The sequence below is a fragment of the Gopherus evgoodei genome, chromosome 15, assembly GCF_007399415.2.
Source record: "Gopherus evgoodei ecotype Sinaloan lineage chromosome 15, rGopEvg1_v1.p, whole genome shotgun sequence".
In the NCBI taxonomy this organism is placed as follows: domain Eukaryota; kingdom Metazoa; phylum Chordata; order Testudines; family Testudinidae; genus Gopherus; species Gopherus evgoodei.
The window spans coordinates 23,895,885-23,913,086 of record NC_044336.1 but is presented as its reverse complement, the minus strand read 5'-3'; the positions used below and the strand labels follow the sequence as shown (position 1 = coordinate 23,913,086).

Sequence of the window (17,202 nt, the reverse complement as noted above, 5' to 3'; positions counted from 1 at the left end):
TCTTATGATACACTTGCAGGAGATTTCCAGATCTGGGAACTTTAATGGCTTCATTCCAGCTTCCTGCATAACCCTACAATTTAAAACATTGTTTGCTTTCTTACATGGTGTATTTGGAGGTTTTAATCTTTACTCAGCAGGGTTTGTAAAGTCCTTTCTTCCCCCCACCCACCTCTGCACCAGTTTCAAGGGAGATGGATTACACTAAACCCCTCCCCTTTTAGAAAGGAAGAAGCCTGTAACATCACCTGGTTATAAAATCAGTCTCAGTCCTTCCAAAGCTCAAACTCTCTGCTTATTTCTCATAGATATTCTTTTTCAGGATGGGAGATCCCACAGCTGTCAGCCAATAAAAAGAACCACCAAGAACAGAGGTTGCATTCAAATGGAAGAACTTTGCCTTGCTCAAAAGAGAAAACCGGTCCTTTACTCCTCTCCAGTTAGCAGCAGCAGCAATTAATAAATAAAAATAATAGCTAAGAGCCCCCAATAATGGACCAAGACCCCACTATGGTAGGTGTTGTACAAACACAAAACAGAAACCCTGACTCACAGCTTACAGGCTTAAAAAAAGCCACAGAAAACTGATCTGAAAGGGGACACTTCACCCTACATAGACTTTGATGTTTTTCTCAGATATTCTCGTTGCCTGGTTCTGAGATCTCACTAACCCCTCGATCTGGGATGGCTCTTACACGTCTAAGGCTTGACTTCTCTGCTTAACATGCCTCCTTTCAAGGTAGCTAGGGCTGCGTTGAAGGCATACAAGGAAGTGAGCCCACACTCTGTCAGGTGCCTGCAAGCTCATTCTGTTGCTGTTCTAACATTATCTAAAGGCTGATCCTATTTGGCTGTGAATTCCAGACTGTTCCTTTTGTACAGGACGTGTTGCACGTATCAGTATTGGTCCTATCAGCAACTGGCCTGCTAAACATTAGAGCAGTCAACTGCACAGCCACCCTATGGTGGCCATTTGGAATGCAGCTGACCACTGTGTGGACTACAGAGGAGACAATTTCTGTCAGGGTGGTTTTTAGGCCTCTATTAATCCTACGGCAGCTTCCACAAACAATGTATTCATGGGGCACAGCATTGCTACCCTGTTTCAATACACATGGTAAATAAAAAGGCTTGAGTTACTTGCCCCCCTATTTGTCCTAGCCTTGACTAACGGAAGCCCTAAATAAACAGTACGGCATCTGCTAGCGGACTTAAGAGAGGCTTGAGACAATGGACTAGTGACTATATAGGTGTTGGCAGATGATGCAGACAATGTTGGACAATGGGAACTGGCTGCCCAATGACAGTAGCCAGCAGGGCACGAGGCATCAAGGAGGATCGCGTATTAACTCACAATAAGGATTACATGAAGATGCAAAAGGTGTGCGTTTGCAGGAAAAGATGCCTAGTAAAATGTCCAAGCATTCTTATTTGGGCATGCAGGGCTGTATTATAAGGCATGGGGAACATAGATGAAGGCCACCAGAGATGGCTATCCAATCCCTTAGGGAAATGGTAATTTGCACACACCCTTTTGCTAAAAGCTTCGCTAAGGATCTCAGCTTGAACAGACATTAAGCAACAGCCTCAGTCATTTGTCTTCCTGAGGATACAATTAAAACAGTGAGGAGTTGGGTGACACCTTAAAGATTAACAGATTTATTTGGGCATAAGCTTTCACTCCTCGTTGTTGTGGCTACAGACTAACACAGCTACCCCTCTGATGCTTGAGGATACCACTGACTTTCTCTCTTAACCCACTTCCCTCCCTGTCTGTCCCCCTCCCTTGTTAAGATTTTCTTAATAATTTGAGTCCAGTTCCTGAACTCTGGGTGAGGTTTAGATTTGTTATTCCCTCGGGGGGACAAAAGAGAAGTTGCTCTCGTTTGGAGGGCTGGAGAGCATCCATAGGATGGTATGGCCAGCTCTCTTCGGTGCTTGTGCCACAGATACTTGTTGATTCTGATTTTCTTGGAATTTGTGGAACATTTAGTAACTCTATTATGCTGTCATCTGCCTTGTGCATTGGGAATTATGAGATGCTTGCTAGTGTTAAGTCACATGTGATCAAATAATCAAGAGCCTCTAGAGAGAAAATAAATGAGTGGACCGTTTAGGGAAATGTGACTATTTTGACCTGCTAAAAAATAAACTCTCTTCCTTTTGTAAGGATGTGACAATTCATATATAAAACTTCCCCCTTTCACAAATCCCTTATGGGCTGGGGAACTGCTCTTTTCTGCAGGGTAACTTTTTTTTTTAATTCATTTATTTTAATCAAACTTTAGATTTGTCAATAAAGGATCAAAGCCCCCTCCTACAATAACTGGTCTTGATCTTCTAAATCTATTGTTCTCTAGAGAAGCAATTAAGAGGGGCGATTCAGACAGAGGTAACTAATCACAGATTTAATTTATAGTCTGATAAAGAAATCATTCCTTTAGCATCTGATCAGGCAAACAGTAACTCCTGCATGTACTCCGACTGAGACTATATGAGAGAGTGAATGTGTGCATGGAAAGAACTACTTGCAGGGTTGGGTCTTTCCTCTCCAAGACACAATTAATTTGATTCTGCACCTTTGACTTTTAAGTGCATCTTCCACCTGTAAATATTGTTTGTAATTAACACAGAGGAGCGAAGCCAATTGTGATGCTCACGATACTCTGAGGTCACACACAACTAATGAATGTTCTGCTTGTTTCTTTTGCTGTAGTTACATTTTTATACTGAGACGCTGCCTGCAAACTGAGTTATAAAATCTAAATGTATGCTGTCTTCATAAACTGCACCTACTTTCAGTAACTGTACAAAGTATGGATTCCTGCAGCCAGTGTTTGCTATAGTTTTGTTTTATTTTTGGCTCCTTCTCTGCATCTCTTGATTTTTTTGATTTTTTTCTTTTTTTTTTTTTCTTTGCTTGCCCCATACAAACAAGTTAAGAGCTGATGGCACCCTGGGGTTTTAATGGAAGAAACAAATTTCTACATTTCTCATTATGTTCTGATAAATGCCCGTTTTGAGTGTAAATATGTAAACTAAACAGACCAACAAAACAGTGACTGCATGGAAGGGAAGTGTGGCTAAGCAATAAACTGTGTCTATTAGCTCTGGTCAGATGAGCTTCTCCTCCTCAAGTGAAGAAAATGTTTTTCCCTCCGTGAAATCTTGCCTACAGCTACAAAACTCTATCTGATTTTAAAAGCTTGCAATTCCCTCTAGTTGTCCACGTGCCACTTCTCAAGCTCTATTTTCAGACAGCCTATTCTCGCAGCCAGAAGGGACCACTGTGATCAACTAGCCTGACCTCCTGTGCAGCACAGGCCAGCGAACGTCCTCAAAAGTAATTCCTAGAGCAGATGTTAAATCAAGATGGGATTTTTGTTTTTAAAAATCCGTGATGGAGAACCCACCATAACCAGTGCTGAGTTATCTCAATGGTTAATTACTCTTGCTGTTTAAATTTACACCTTATTTCCAGGCCGAACTTGTCTAGCTTCAACTTCCAGCCATTGGATTGTGTTATACCAGAAGAGCCCACTATTAAATCTTTGTTCCACAGGCAGATAGACTGTGATCAAGTCACCCCTTAACCTTCTCTTTGTTCAACTAAACAGATTCTAGGAGCTCTCACTGTAAGGAAGGTTTTCTAATCCTTTAATTGTTCTTGTGGCGCTTTACTTGACTCCTCCCCAATTCATCAGCATCCCTCTTGAACTGTGGACACCAGGATTGCAGTAGCTGGCACACACTAGTGCCAAAGGCCGAGGTAAAATACCTTGACGACTGCTACGTGAGACTCCGCTGTTTATGCATCCAAGGATTGCATCAGCCCTGTGGCCAAAGGGTCACACGGGGAGCTCATGTTCAGCTTGATCCCCAAATCTTTTTCACTGCTTCCCAGGATAGTGTCCCCCATCCTGTAAGTGTGGCCTTCAGGATTTGCTCCTAGATGTTTGTTTACAGTTTGCCATAGCAAAACACATGTTGTTTGCTTGTATCCGGATGGCTCTGTATCAGTGACCTATCCTCTTAATTATTTCCCACTCTCCCAACTTCTCACCTGTAAGCATTATCTGGCTTTTTTGTTGTTGGTGGTTTGGTTTTTTGCCCTCCACTTCCTACATAAATAGTATAGGGCAAGAACTGATCCCTGTGGGAACCCACAAGAAACAAATCCAGTCAATGACAACTGCCTGTTTTACAATTACATTTTGGGATCTATCAGTAAGTCAGTTTTTAATCCATTTAATGTGTGCCACAAAAAAGCCAGATAATACTTAGTTTTATCTTTCTAATTTTTTAAATCAAAATCTCATCTGGTACCAAGTCAAATGCCTTACAGAAGTCTAACACTATTACCTTTATCAATCAAACTCCTCCCCCATCCCCTCAAAAATAATCAAGTTAGTTTGATAAGATCTGTTTTTCATAAACTCATGTTAATTGCCATTAGTTATGCTCCCTCCTGTAGCAGGGCAGTCACGCCACTCTGGCTAAGAAGGGGTTAAAAGCCAGCCCTGGGAGAGGGCCGGGGCTGAGGAAAAAAGCTAGGTTGATTGGGGAAACAGCCACAGCTGGGGCCATGCCCCTATCAGACCACAGCTGGCCCTATAAAAGAGTCGTGAGCCAGGTGCTCAGACATACTCTCTCTAGCTTATATGAGAGAAGCTCCTGGCTGCCTAGGAGCTGGGTAGGGTACCTGAGGTGGGGCAATGCTGGGAAATACCAGCCTAGAAAAACCCCAGGCTGCAGGCCTTGTTAAGAGCCTAAAAAAGGTGCTGCAGAGGGCCAGCCTAGAGATAGGCAGAGGCAGCTGCCGATGATGAGTGGTTTATAGACTGTAGTTTGCCCCAGCGAGCGGGGGCTAGATGATGACCGGCAGTAGCCACTGAGGCAAGGGGAGGATAGGGGATTTGGAGTTCCCCTGGGAGGGGAAACCCAGACTGTGGGTTACTGCAGGGGGCAGAACCCTGATGTAAAAGGGCAGCAGGGTCTAGGAAGGACATGAGGGCCCAGCGGCAGGTGAGACACCAGCCTACAGAGGGCACTCTGGGGCAGGTGAAGAGCTAATTCCCAGGACCACCAGCAGGATGTGCCACACTGGTGAGTCATTGCCCCACCACACCTCCTTTAATTCTTTACTATCTGAGTCCCCATTAAGCACACCATTATCTTACCCAGGATCAATGACCAACTGTGAGGCCTATAATTAACTGGGTTGTCCTATCTACCTTTTTTAAATATTGGCACAACATTAGTTTTCTTCCAATCTTTTGGAATTTCCCTCATGTTCCAATATTGAAAATCAACATTAATAGTCCAACACCTCTACTAGTGCTTCTTTTTTGAACTCTTGGATGCAAGTTATCTGGCCTCACTACCTTAATCTCTAACTTAGCAGCTGCTGTTTAATATCCTCCTGAGATACTAGTGGAATGGAAAGCTTTATATGAGATGATTACATCATCTATATTCCTCAAACACAAAACAAACATTTCTGTATTATCAATAGTTCTACCACTTCCATGTAGTAATGGACCACAGGCCTTATTAGGATTCTTTGTTCCTAATGTACTTAAACATCTTTTTATTGTCCTTAACTTTGCTGGCCATAGAGTTCTCCTTTTGTCCCTTTTCCTCCCTTATCAATTTTCTACAATTCCTAGCATCTGCTCTATATTCATTACTATCAACTTCTCCTTTATTCTACTTGTTACTACTTTTTTTTATTTTATAGTTACCTTCACTTCCCCTCTAAGCCAGGTAGCAGCCCTAAGGAGTGGTGGTGCCCTTTCTTCCCACTGAAGCCTCTTGAAAAAAGGAACTCTAACATTAACTTTATGTACGTTTACACATGAAACCTGACTAGACCCCTAAAATGCTGCTTTTCCCCCTGCCTCTAGCTGCATGGCTTTTTGCCTTACATTTATGCAAGCTCAATCCCCTGCTGTATGTAGATTCCAAACTGATGAAATTGGCACAGCAAGGAGCCTCCATTTCCAGTAAGTAGGTCATTAACTGAACAAGAATGATATGCAAAAGCATGAGTGTAACTTGCTGGACATCCTTGATCAAAATTCCAGCATCAGTTAGCGTAGTCATCCAGAGCAGAAGTAGCTGGGCAAAGAGGAGAAAGTTTTTAGCAGGTTGGACATATTAAAATAAACACATGCGAATAGGACAGGTGTGATGAAATGTATGAAATTCCAGCCAAGTGCTCAGGATTTACAGTTTTAAAAATAATTATGCTTTTAATTTGGCTTTAAAAAAAAAAAGCATTGGTAAACTACAAAAGGAGTGACTATTCCTTCCCCCACCCCCCCCAACAGTCACTATTTAAATTCTCCTTCTCATTGAATAAGGATGACTAATCACAAATTTCCCCCTCTCCTCACTTTTTTTATGTCCAAACTAAGGTAGATTTGGAAGGGATGAAAGGCCAGAAGAAAACATCCGTGAATGCAATATCTAAGAAAATATGAAAATTAGACTTAATCACCTTCATAAGCTCTGTTATTGTACAGCACAGTATTTAAAGCTACATAAGTCTTGGGTCCTAAACTTGCTTCTAGCATCACTGCAGCCAATAACTCTAATCTCAAAACATTTCCAGACAGGCCTCTAAGCACTTTTACAGGTAATGAAACTTTTTTTTTTGGTTAATTATAGCTCTGGCCATACTTAGGAATTAAAGGAATAGACCCTCTATTTCCCAGCCACTAGACGGATTCAACATATTGCATAACTTTTATGCTCCTGTAAGCCTACTAGGTATTATAAGGGTAGATGGCTAGTCTTTAAAATGACACACAGAAGAATGTGTGATATTAACCCCAGCATCCAGTGACAAGGCTCGTGGAAAACAATAAGGCTGCAATACCCATTATTACGCATCCTTTCCCTTCCAGGTGGTCTGAATTACTTTTCTCCCTGCTGACAACAGAAATGCTAGAGTCACTTTGACTAGCTGCCTGTAAGAACTGTTCCATGCTTTCGGACTCTGATGCATGCTTATGTGTATTTCTCTGCAAAATTGTAGCACAGAATTAGTACAATTCATTCTGCGTGAGAGTTAAAATAAACAAGTTTTGACATCTCTCTTCTTGTATTTCCGCAATCCAGTGAAGTAAGGGGCTGGAAATGCTAAATCTACAGTAGAGAGACAAGGTGGGTGATTGTGCCTCTCTCTCATAACTTGGGACCAACATGGCTACTACAACAAATCTACAGTACGCAGTCAGGTAAGGCATTTGGAAGGAGGGACAGGAGAGCGATGAGAAAACAGGGGTAACAAAAGTTAGACACAGTGATGTGCAATTACCATATTTATGTGCCTTCAATGACATGTGATCAGGACCTCAGCTGTGTCTCCCTTGTGATCATTCAAGGTCCCATGTTACTTTCTACAAGTGTTCCTCTATAACTCGACTTTTAAAAAACTACTTTAAAACAACTTCTGTTTCTGACAAACCACTCTCGGATAGTATGGTTTTGAAGTTTGTTTTTGAAATCCTTTTTTAAAATGGCTCTTATAAGAAGAATACTTCTAATACAAATTTTTAAAAAATAGTTCTTAAGGACCTTTTCAGCAAGGAAGAAACTGAATGATTAAAGAAAATACTGGGGAGAAATGTTCCCCTCCTCCCCCCAATCATCATAGATGTTACTTGTAACTATAGTACATACCAAATGTTGATAGAAGTATAACTTTCATGTTGACTGGGTCCCTTTAATTCCAATGTCTTCGGGCAGAATTAATATTTACTTCTCTAAATCCCTCCAGCAGGCTTAATTGAATATGATCTTCACTCCCTTCTCCTAAATAGCTTAAGATATTTCAAGAGGCTGCTAAATAGTCGTCTTGTTTCACCCCAGAGGTGGCTGCATTTCAGTGGTGCGTGATATGCTTCTTAAAATATACCTCCCCTATATCACAGGGTTGTTGTGAGGTTTAAAGTCATTTCAGACCCAAAAAGAGCACTAGTCTCTTCTCTACTCTCCCTTTTTCCTACTTTATCACTTTTATTGCTCAGATTATTTTAACATTTCCATTTTGTCAAATACTCAAAACCAGCAAGCGGTCTGCAAGGCACTATGCAAAGCTGGTGTCCTGGAAAGTACGACAGCCATTCTACCCATGCTATTACAGCGTAGTGGGTGACAAGTGGCTCACAGATCGAAGGACAGGATACCTTATACGCTTTAGCATCCAGCTAGCATTTTGCAAACCCTGTTCACTCTTGCATTCCTAAAACCAGAGCCAGCTGGCAACAAAACTTCCCATCAAACAGACAAGAAGTGCAAGGGCACCCTCAAGAGACCTTCTGCCAGAGCCGCCACTTATCACCGGTACAAGATGTGCTCACAGAACCACTTTCAGCTCCATAATGTGGGACAAACACTCCTGGCACCTCTTCCAGAGGCAACATCTGCAGAAATGACCTGGTAATAAAGGTTGAGCACAGAGTATGCACCTTTTTCCTGATAGACAGGCTTGGCAGAACACACTATAGTTCTATGTAAATATGTATAAAATATGAATATTGATAAATTTTAAGTAGGGCTGTCCATTAATTGCAGTTAATTCATGTGATTAAACTGTTAAACAATAGGATACCAATTGAAATGTATTAAATATTTTGGATGTTTTTTCTACATTTTCAAATATACTGATTTCTATTACAAGACAGAATACAAAGTGTACACTGCTAACTTTATATTTATTACAAATATTTCCACTAAAAATAAGAGTATTTTTCAATTCACCTCATACAAGTACTGTAGGACAATCTCTTTATCATGAAAGTGCAATTTACAAATGTGGATTTTTGTACTGCACTCAAAAACTACTGCACTCAAAAACAAAACAATGCAAAACTTTAGAGCCTACAAGTCCACTCAGTCCTACTTCTTATTCAGCCCATTGCTAAGACAAACAAGCATCGGGGGTAACCATGTTAGTCTGTATCCACAAAAACAACAAGGAGTCTGGTGGCACCTTAAGACTAACAGATTTATTTGGGCATAAGCTTTCGTGGGTAAACCACTTCAGATGCAAAGACAAACAAGAGATAATACTGCCCACTTCTTATTTATATTGTCACCAGAAAGTGAGAACAGGTGTCTGCATGGGACTTTTGTAGCTGACTTTGCAAGCTATTTACGTGCCAGATATGCTAAACATTCATATGCCCCTTCATGCTTCGGCCACCATTCTGGAGGACATGTTTCCATGCTGATGATGCTTTTTTAAAAAAATAAAGGGTTCATTAAATTGGTGACTGAACTCCTTGGGGGAGAACTATATGTCTCCAGCTCTATTTTACCCACATTCTGCCATATATTTCATGTTATAGTAATCTGGGATGATGATTCTGCACACGTCGCTCATTTTAAAAACACTTTCACGGTAGCTTTGACAAAATGCAAAGATAGTACCAATGTGAGATTTCTAAAAATAGCTACAGCCCTGCACCCAAGGTTTAAGAATCCAAAGTGTCTTCCAAAATTTAAGAGGGACGAGGTGCAGAGCATGCTCTTTTAAGACTTCTGAAAGCAACACTCTTGATGTGCAAACTACAGAATCTGAACCACCATAAAACAAAATCAACCTTCTGCTAGTGGCATCTAACACAGAGGCTGAAAATGAACATGCGTCATCCGCACTGCTTTGGATTTTTATGAAGCAGAACCTATCATCAGCATGGACGCACGTCCTCTGGAACAGTGGTTGAAGTATGAAGAGACGTATGTATCTTTAGTGCATCTGGCATGTAACTAACTATCTTGCGACGCCAGCTACAACAGTGCCATGAGAACGCCTGTTCTCACTTTCGGGTGACATTGTGAACAAGAAGCAGGCAGTATTATCCCCTGCAAATAGGGTGACCAGATGTCCTGATTTTATAGAGACAGTCCCGATTTTTGGGTCTTTTTCTTATATAGGCTCCTATTACCCCCCCACCCCCTGTCCCGATTTTTCACATTGCTGTCTGGTCATCCTACCTGCAAATATAAACAAACTTGTTTGTCTGAACGATTTGGCTGAATAAGAAATAGGACTGACTGGACTTGTAGGCTCTAAAGTTTTACATTGTTTTGTTTTTTGAACGCAGTTATTTTCTGTACATAAATCTACATTTGAAAGTTCAACTTTCATGATAGGATTGCAGTACAGTACTTAGGTGAACTAAAAAATACTGTTTTTTACAGCGCAAATATTTAATCAGAAATAAATAAGTGAGCACTGTACAATTTGTATCCTGTTGTAACTGAAATCTATAAATGTAGAAAACATTGGAAAAAAAATTAAATGGTATTCTATTGTTTAACTGTGCAATTAATCGCAATTATTTTTTTAATCTCTTGACTGCCCTATTTTTAAGCATTTTCTTCTTTTTTTTATCTATTTATATTTTCCAGTTGGGGGTGACCAAACAACAATTTTGGGACCTTCTGATTCAAGAAGTTAAAGCAGAAATTGTAAACATTACATGTCAAAACATACCAAATAAATATCCTTAAATCTAACTCTAAAAAGTTCTCAAGCAGCTTTTTCTTTCTTTGCCTATCTGTACATTTTGATTATCATCCATGAGGAGGAAAAATTTCATCAGTTTCCGTGTGCAGTGAAATCAACTTTTACCGACACTTACCAATTAAAAATCTAATACTGTCAAGGCTACCAATAGGTAATACAGAGAGTGATGCTGGAAGCCGCTTTATTAAAAGCGTGGGTATAGTACCACCAATGGCATCTGCTTAAGTTCGCAAAAAAGAGGGGGAACCCTAAGCTATAACCACTCCCACTTAATCAGCTGTTCAAAATACTGGTCAGTTCTGTGTTTAAGTGATGAATAGCTTAGCAGCAATCTTCACCTTTTAATCTTCAGTTTCACATTCTGTTTTCTCAGCCCTGGGAAAGTTCCTCTGATAGTTGTGTGAGAGATTCACTCTTTGCATTTAAGGATTGAGAACACATTTATTTTTAATTTTTTATTTTTTTAACACGGCTCTGCTAGAGGGACCAATCAGGGGTTCTCAAACTGGGGGCTGGAACCCCTCAGGTCACAAGGTTATTACATGGGGGGTTGCGATCTGTCAGCCTCCACACCAAACCCTGCTTTGTCTCCTGCATTTATAATGGTGTTTAAATATATTTAAAGTGTTTTTTAATTTATAAGGGGGGGTCGCACTCGGAGGCTTGCTATGTGAAAGGAGCCACCAGTACAAAAGTTTGAGAACCACTAAAATATACTATACCAGGGGTAGGCAACCTATGGCATGGGTGCCGAAGGCAGCACGCGAGCTGATTTTCAGTGGCACTCACGCTGCCCAGGTCCTGGCCACCGGTCCAGGGGGCTCAGCATTTTAATGTAATTTTAAATGAACCTTCTTAAACATTTTTAAAGCCTTATTTACTTTACATACAACAATAGTTTAGTTATATATTACAGACTTATAGAAAGAGACCTTCTAAAAATGTTAAAATGCATTACTGGCACGCAAAACCTTAAATTAGAGTGAATAAATGAAGATTCGGCACACCACACTTGAAAGGCTGCCGATCCCTGTACTATACTGTTCCATACAACACAGAGAATAAAGGAACCATAATTAACCCTCTTTTGAAAAATGGGGGGAAAAAAAAACCCTACACTTGCCCACCTAGACAAACTCGCTAGTTTCAAAATGTCCTGGACTACACCAAGCATTACTTTATGCTGCTTTTGCAAATTCTCTCCTGGCCAAGTGATTATGTAAGGACAATATGTTAATACAATAAGTTCTGAAACAGCACTGTGAAGGAAAAATGGAGATTACATAACCAACCTGAATCTTTACAAGGCTTCGAAGAGGTTAATTTTATACCAGCAGCAACCCGTAGGGGTGCTATACACAAAAATGAAAAACATGAGCTACTATTTTGTTTTATTTGTTCAGTTATGATTTAGAGCAAGAAAAAATTAAATGAACAATGGAATATAATTAAAATGTAACATTCAACATGTGCACTTCCTTTGGTCAAAGTCCATAAGTACATATGTCAGTGAGTCACATGTGACTAGCTTCTCACAGCATTGCATTTTAACTTGTCTAGGTTTTTTTTTTTTTAAATCCTAAATCACCGAAATGAAGAACTGGGATGTAAGTATATTTACTATCTCACACTCTGATCTCAGTATAGTATTGTGATCAGAACTTCTAACATAAAAAAACTCTGTCTACAAGATTTTTTTAAATATGGATTTAAAAAGTAAATGGCAATTGATAATGTTACAATAAGTATAACACATTAATTCAGACTTGTAGCTTCCGACTTTCGTGTGTTTAGCGAGGAATCTATGTAATAAGGGATTTCCTCACTTTCTTTTTCTGTAGTATCCTATTAGTTGTGACAGCCATATATTCCGTATCTGGCACCGATTCTAAATCTTCTGTACTGTAATTTCCTGAAACAGATAATCTTCTATACTATTTTGCATACATCAAGGCGGTATTAACTTCTGGGATACAGAAATGATACTACTTTCTGTTCCCTTTTTTTACTGCACTTTCTTTAGGATGGGAAATAATTCCATGCAAAGGAATGTAGTTTTAAGTTCTTGAATGACAAAACTAAGCAAATCATGTCTTCCTAGTGATCTGCTTAATGTTTGAGTTGCTAGAATTCTGTATCTTCTCATGAGCAGCCTTCTTAACTTATATTCTAGCACTGGAATTCTGAGCCTCAATGTGTTTATAAACACATTAATGAAAAGAAACCTGTATAAGACTGTTTTCTCAATTAACAAAGCAACTTTACCGAGGATGGTCTCTACCCTCAAATCTATTGCCTACACATTTTTGATGGAATAGGAATATTTTATTTCCAATTACGTACAAACGTGGGATCTAAAAAAATTGATCTTTCATTTAAACCAATGATGAGACTTGCTCTTGTATACAAATATATCAACTTAGGGACCAACCTCTTTTCACTGCATTGTCTCCGGTGTGAAGAAAGACACCAAAACCAAATTAAATATAATTTTTGTCAATTTTTCTGAATAAGTTGTTGCAAATGACTTAAGGAGTGGGGATTACAGAGTTGAATGACAGGAGCTATTCAATAATTTTTTTATTTTGACAAGCCTGGAAAGGTAACTTCATATCCAATATTAAATGATCTCACTTATGTTATGCCTTTATTTCATGCTAACGAATATGACTATTTCAATAAAGTTTCTTGAGGTAGGGGAAGGCTGTTGATGACTCAGTTCAAAAGTAATGTAAACTTAAAGGCACTTGTATGATGGAGCTGAGAGTGGGATGGATGGAAAAGGGATTCAAGAATGAGCCTATTCACTGAAATAATGTTTTGTGGGTTGGCTACTTGTCCCCTCCCATTTTATTGGTACTGAAGGGAACTGACAGGGCTATGGCTGGAAAATGCAAAAAGTTAGGTTAAAACCAGAAATGGGCTTCTTTCCCTTTACTAGGCAAACCTGCTTAGAAGTTTTTTTTTCTACTAGGCATCTGGGCCTGCTTGATCAGTTTTTCCAACTCTGTGGCTGGGGGAGATCTCACTAAAAAAAAAAACAACACACACACACACTACCCCACCCACCTTCCATCCCTCCATTCCCTACTGCATAGGAGGCAGGATTCCCCCCTATGAGATACAGATCAGCAGGTTGAGGTCTCATTAGCAACAAGTCCTGTGAGCATCATCCTGTTCTATTTTATATTATCAAACTTCTTTGGCTCCTTCTGTTGGAAACTTTTTTTTACATTTCTTCACATGGCTGGAAAAGATGGCTGCAGCCAATCCAAATTAGGAATAAATTATATAACACCCCTGAATCTCTGTTACAAAAGCAAAACTGGGGGGGGGGATACGAGAGCAACCCCTTGAATTAAAGAATAAAAACTTACCTTCTCACCATGTCTTTTCCCACTGCACTTAGTCAAAGTGTATTGATTGACACTAAAGCTGCAGGACAGACTGCCCTAAAGTTCTAGGAACACCATCCCAAGTGGCTGCTGCTGGCAATGTCTCTTTATCCACCCCCAGAATCTATCTGATGGCTGCAAAATCCAAGAATAAGCAGCTCCCATACGAAATCCGAACCAGCCGGCTCAAAGCTGCATCTTGTGTACCCAGGAACCTCGTCGCCGAGAAATAGGTGCATCTACGTGCACAGCGACGCCTACTTATTCCATTCCAGACCTGTCTGAGAGGTTTATTGCATCCCCCCAGCATTTTTACATTTTTAAAAAAATCGCCCACAACTTTCCCCTCCTTTGAGATACAAAGCAGTATGAGTCCTGAACAACCAAAGATTTAACAAGAGAGAGCCCCCTCTCCAAGTCCCCAGTGCTTCTAAAAATCAGTACTGCCCCAGTCCCACACAGCCTATTTTAAAGGCGAAATAAAACAAAATCCTTCCATTGCAGCTTCCCAGCGATCTGATATCACATTCACTGCCTTTGACCAAAACTTGCCAAATATTAAATGGGGGTGGGAGGGGTTGGTGGAAAAGGATCTCAATAGTAGCACCAGAACAATACTTTCTCATGGAAACATGGGTATATATTTAATTCCTAGTGACTCCACTCAAGTTTAACCTTCCATCCCTGCAGAGACCTTTTTTAAAAAAATATTAAAAAGTTTGGTTTAATGCTGCAGTTGAAATTATCCGCTGTTTGGATGCAGTTTGCCTATTTTGCAAATATATACAGTAATGCATGCATCTGCTCCTCAGCATTCTTTATCTGTCCTGACTATGCAAAAGGCAAAAAGAGCTCGGTAATCCCAGCAGAAGAATGCAAATAACGTCAATGCACAGCTGAACTGCAAGCCCTGCCTTACAGGAACTGTGTATGAGTGTGCCCGTGTGTGTGTCTGCAAAAAAAGCACATACTAAACAGGAAATGCAACTGAAAGCTATGGAAAGCCTCAAACTTCAATATGCAATTGCATCCCGAAAATTGCATTCATGCACTTGAAAATGCATGCATGCCTTTTTGCATATTTTGCAAGGAACAGAAGTCGGATCCTTACCTCTCGGCTGAGACATTTTCCCCTTTGCTTTGATGGGGGAGGGGAGCACAAAAGACTTTGCCTTGCCTCTTTTCTGTAGCTAGTTTTGCAACAAAGATGCAAACTGCAAACGCTCAATCTTCATGCAACTGGAGTTTTTCTGACTTGCTGCAGCAGATCTCTTTGCAGAGAGGGGCGGTGCAATTGCACACCTTGCAAAACAGATTACAAAGTAATTTTTTTTTCCCAATTGCAATGGAAGGGAAGGCTCTGCTGCACCTACATGATGGGCCAGGGCTGGCAGCTAAAAGCTCCAAACTTGGATCTGAGTATCTTAGTGCGCAGACGTCCTTCCTACGAGCACCGCAGTGATCACTGGGTAATGTAGTTTCCCGGAGAAGTCCATGGAACGCTTCTTTAAGGCGGAGACCGTTGCCGTGGTGCGTTGCAAAAATTGCACGGCACAGCGCAGTCGATCTGGATGCACTGCAAGAATAATCGTCTCGTTCACACCGCAGAAATCGGCTTCGCCACAGACGATTGCACGTCCTCATGCTTACAGGGAGTGTCACGGCAGCAGCAGCAGCCTTTTAGTCAGTGTGGCTTTGATCAGCTGGCGGAGATGCAAACCACTATCTCCCTAGTTACAATATTCCTTTGGCGATTGTGTGAATTTTTCTGTTTATGGTAGTTAATAATAGTCCTTCCTTGTTATGCATGTTGCTGCAAAATCCAGCAGCCTTTCTGCTTAGCAACACAGGTTGACTAGTACACAGTTCACCAATGGTGAGGCACTGGCTCCCAGAGGAGCAGAGTCCAGTGATATTAAGCCCTATACATGGCTTTGGTCCTACCTCCCTGACAATGACAAACCATGTCTCCTTCCTCCAGCAGCCTCCAAGGACAGCCATGTCCCACTGGATCAATGAAACTGTCAGTAGGGGGCAGCTTGCTGAGCTGGAGCCTGATTATGGAATTAACTCCCCCAGGAAATAAAAATGTCCATGGAATTTACTGCTTTCAAAACTAAGTGCCGGACTAATTTCTTTGGTTTGGCCTTCCCTCTGTTAGTGTTTGACATGCAGACAGCACATTGATTTGCTCCCACCCACAAAAATAAACACATTACAATCTAGTTAACGCTGTTTCTCCTGTGTATGGGAAGGAAAAAAGAGAGGATTACTCCAATTTTTAAATATGTAAGAGGTAGGGAGACACTGGTGCATAGAGAGAGAGAAAGAGTATACGCTGCAGGTTTTCAATAAAGCCATTTGGAGGCAGTTCAGGGAGACAGTGCTGTAGAAATACTTCATTTAAAAAAAAAACCCACCTATTTAACTAATACATAATTGGGAAAAATCCTCTTTGTTTAAAGATTCAACGATTCCTCTTTCAGTTAGGTTTGGGATAGGCAACCTATGTCATATGTGCCGAATGCGGCACACGAACTGATTTTTCAGTGTCACTAACACTGCCAGGGTCCTGGACAGCAGTCCAGGGGCTCTGCATTTTAATTTAATTTTAAATGAATCTTCTTAAACATTTTGAAACCTTATTTACTTTACACACAACAATAGTTTAGTTATATATTATAGACTTATAGAAAGAGACCTTCTAAAAAGGTTAAAATGTATTACTGGCACGCGAAACCATAAATTAGAGTCAATAAATGAAGACTCAGCACACCACTTCTGAAAGGTTGCCGACCCCTAAGTTAGATCTATAAAATTTCCCACTCCAGTTTTCCAATCATTCCTCCTTCAAATACAGAGGAGATCAGACTTGCCATTTACTGAAATCTATAAGACTACTGAAAAAAAATCAACCATGGAGAAAAATAATTCTAAAAGGAGAAATGAAAACTGTCCAGATCTTCCCTTTATGCATCATAAAGAAGCAAAAGGCAGGGTACAAAAACGTTTTCCCTTTCTTCAGGCCTGTATTCAGGAGTGCCCGTCACTGTTATTGCATTATTGATGTATAAAAACTAATCATCCTTGTTTCCTTACATTTCCTTGACCTCTTTCTTCATACAAAATGTGGTATCCAGGTTGTCAAATTTTATTGTGAAGTCCTCTTCATATCATGGGAATGAATGGCTCTGTTTAAAGTCCTATTCCATTCATTTTTTCAGGTGGTGTGTCAAGGTCTGACATACAATTTTTCAGTTACGA

At 40.4% G+C, this 17,202-nt stretch overlaps 1 protein-coding gene across 5 annotated transcripts in view; it reads right to left on the bottom strand.

The window, feature by feature from the left end:
• MAP2K6 (mitogen-activated protein kinase kinase 6) overlaps positions 1-15,536 on the bottom strand; it is a 72,342-nt gene extending 56,806 nt beyond the window's left edge. The window contains exon 1 of one of the 5 annotated variants that reach the window (XM_030534389.1): positions 15,050-15,536. In XM_030534389.1, the coding sequence (XP_030390249.1) occupies positions 15,050-15,065 (16 nt within the window). In that variant the 5' untranslated portion in view covers positions 15,066-15,536. Of the gene's footprint in view, positions 1-7,689; positions 7,829-15,049 lie in introns of those variants that run through there. The other 4 variants (XM_030534391.1, XM_030534388.1, XM_030534392.1 and 1 more) reach the window with 4 other exon arrangements.
• Between the last annotated feature and the right edge of the window lie 1,666 nt (positions 15,537-17,202).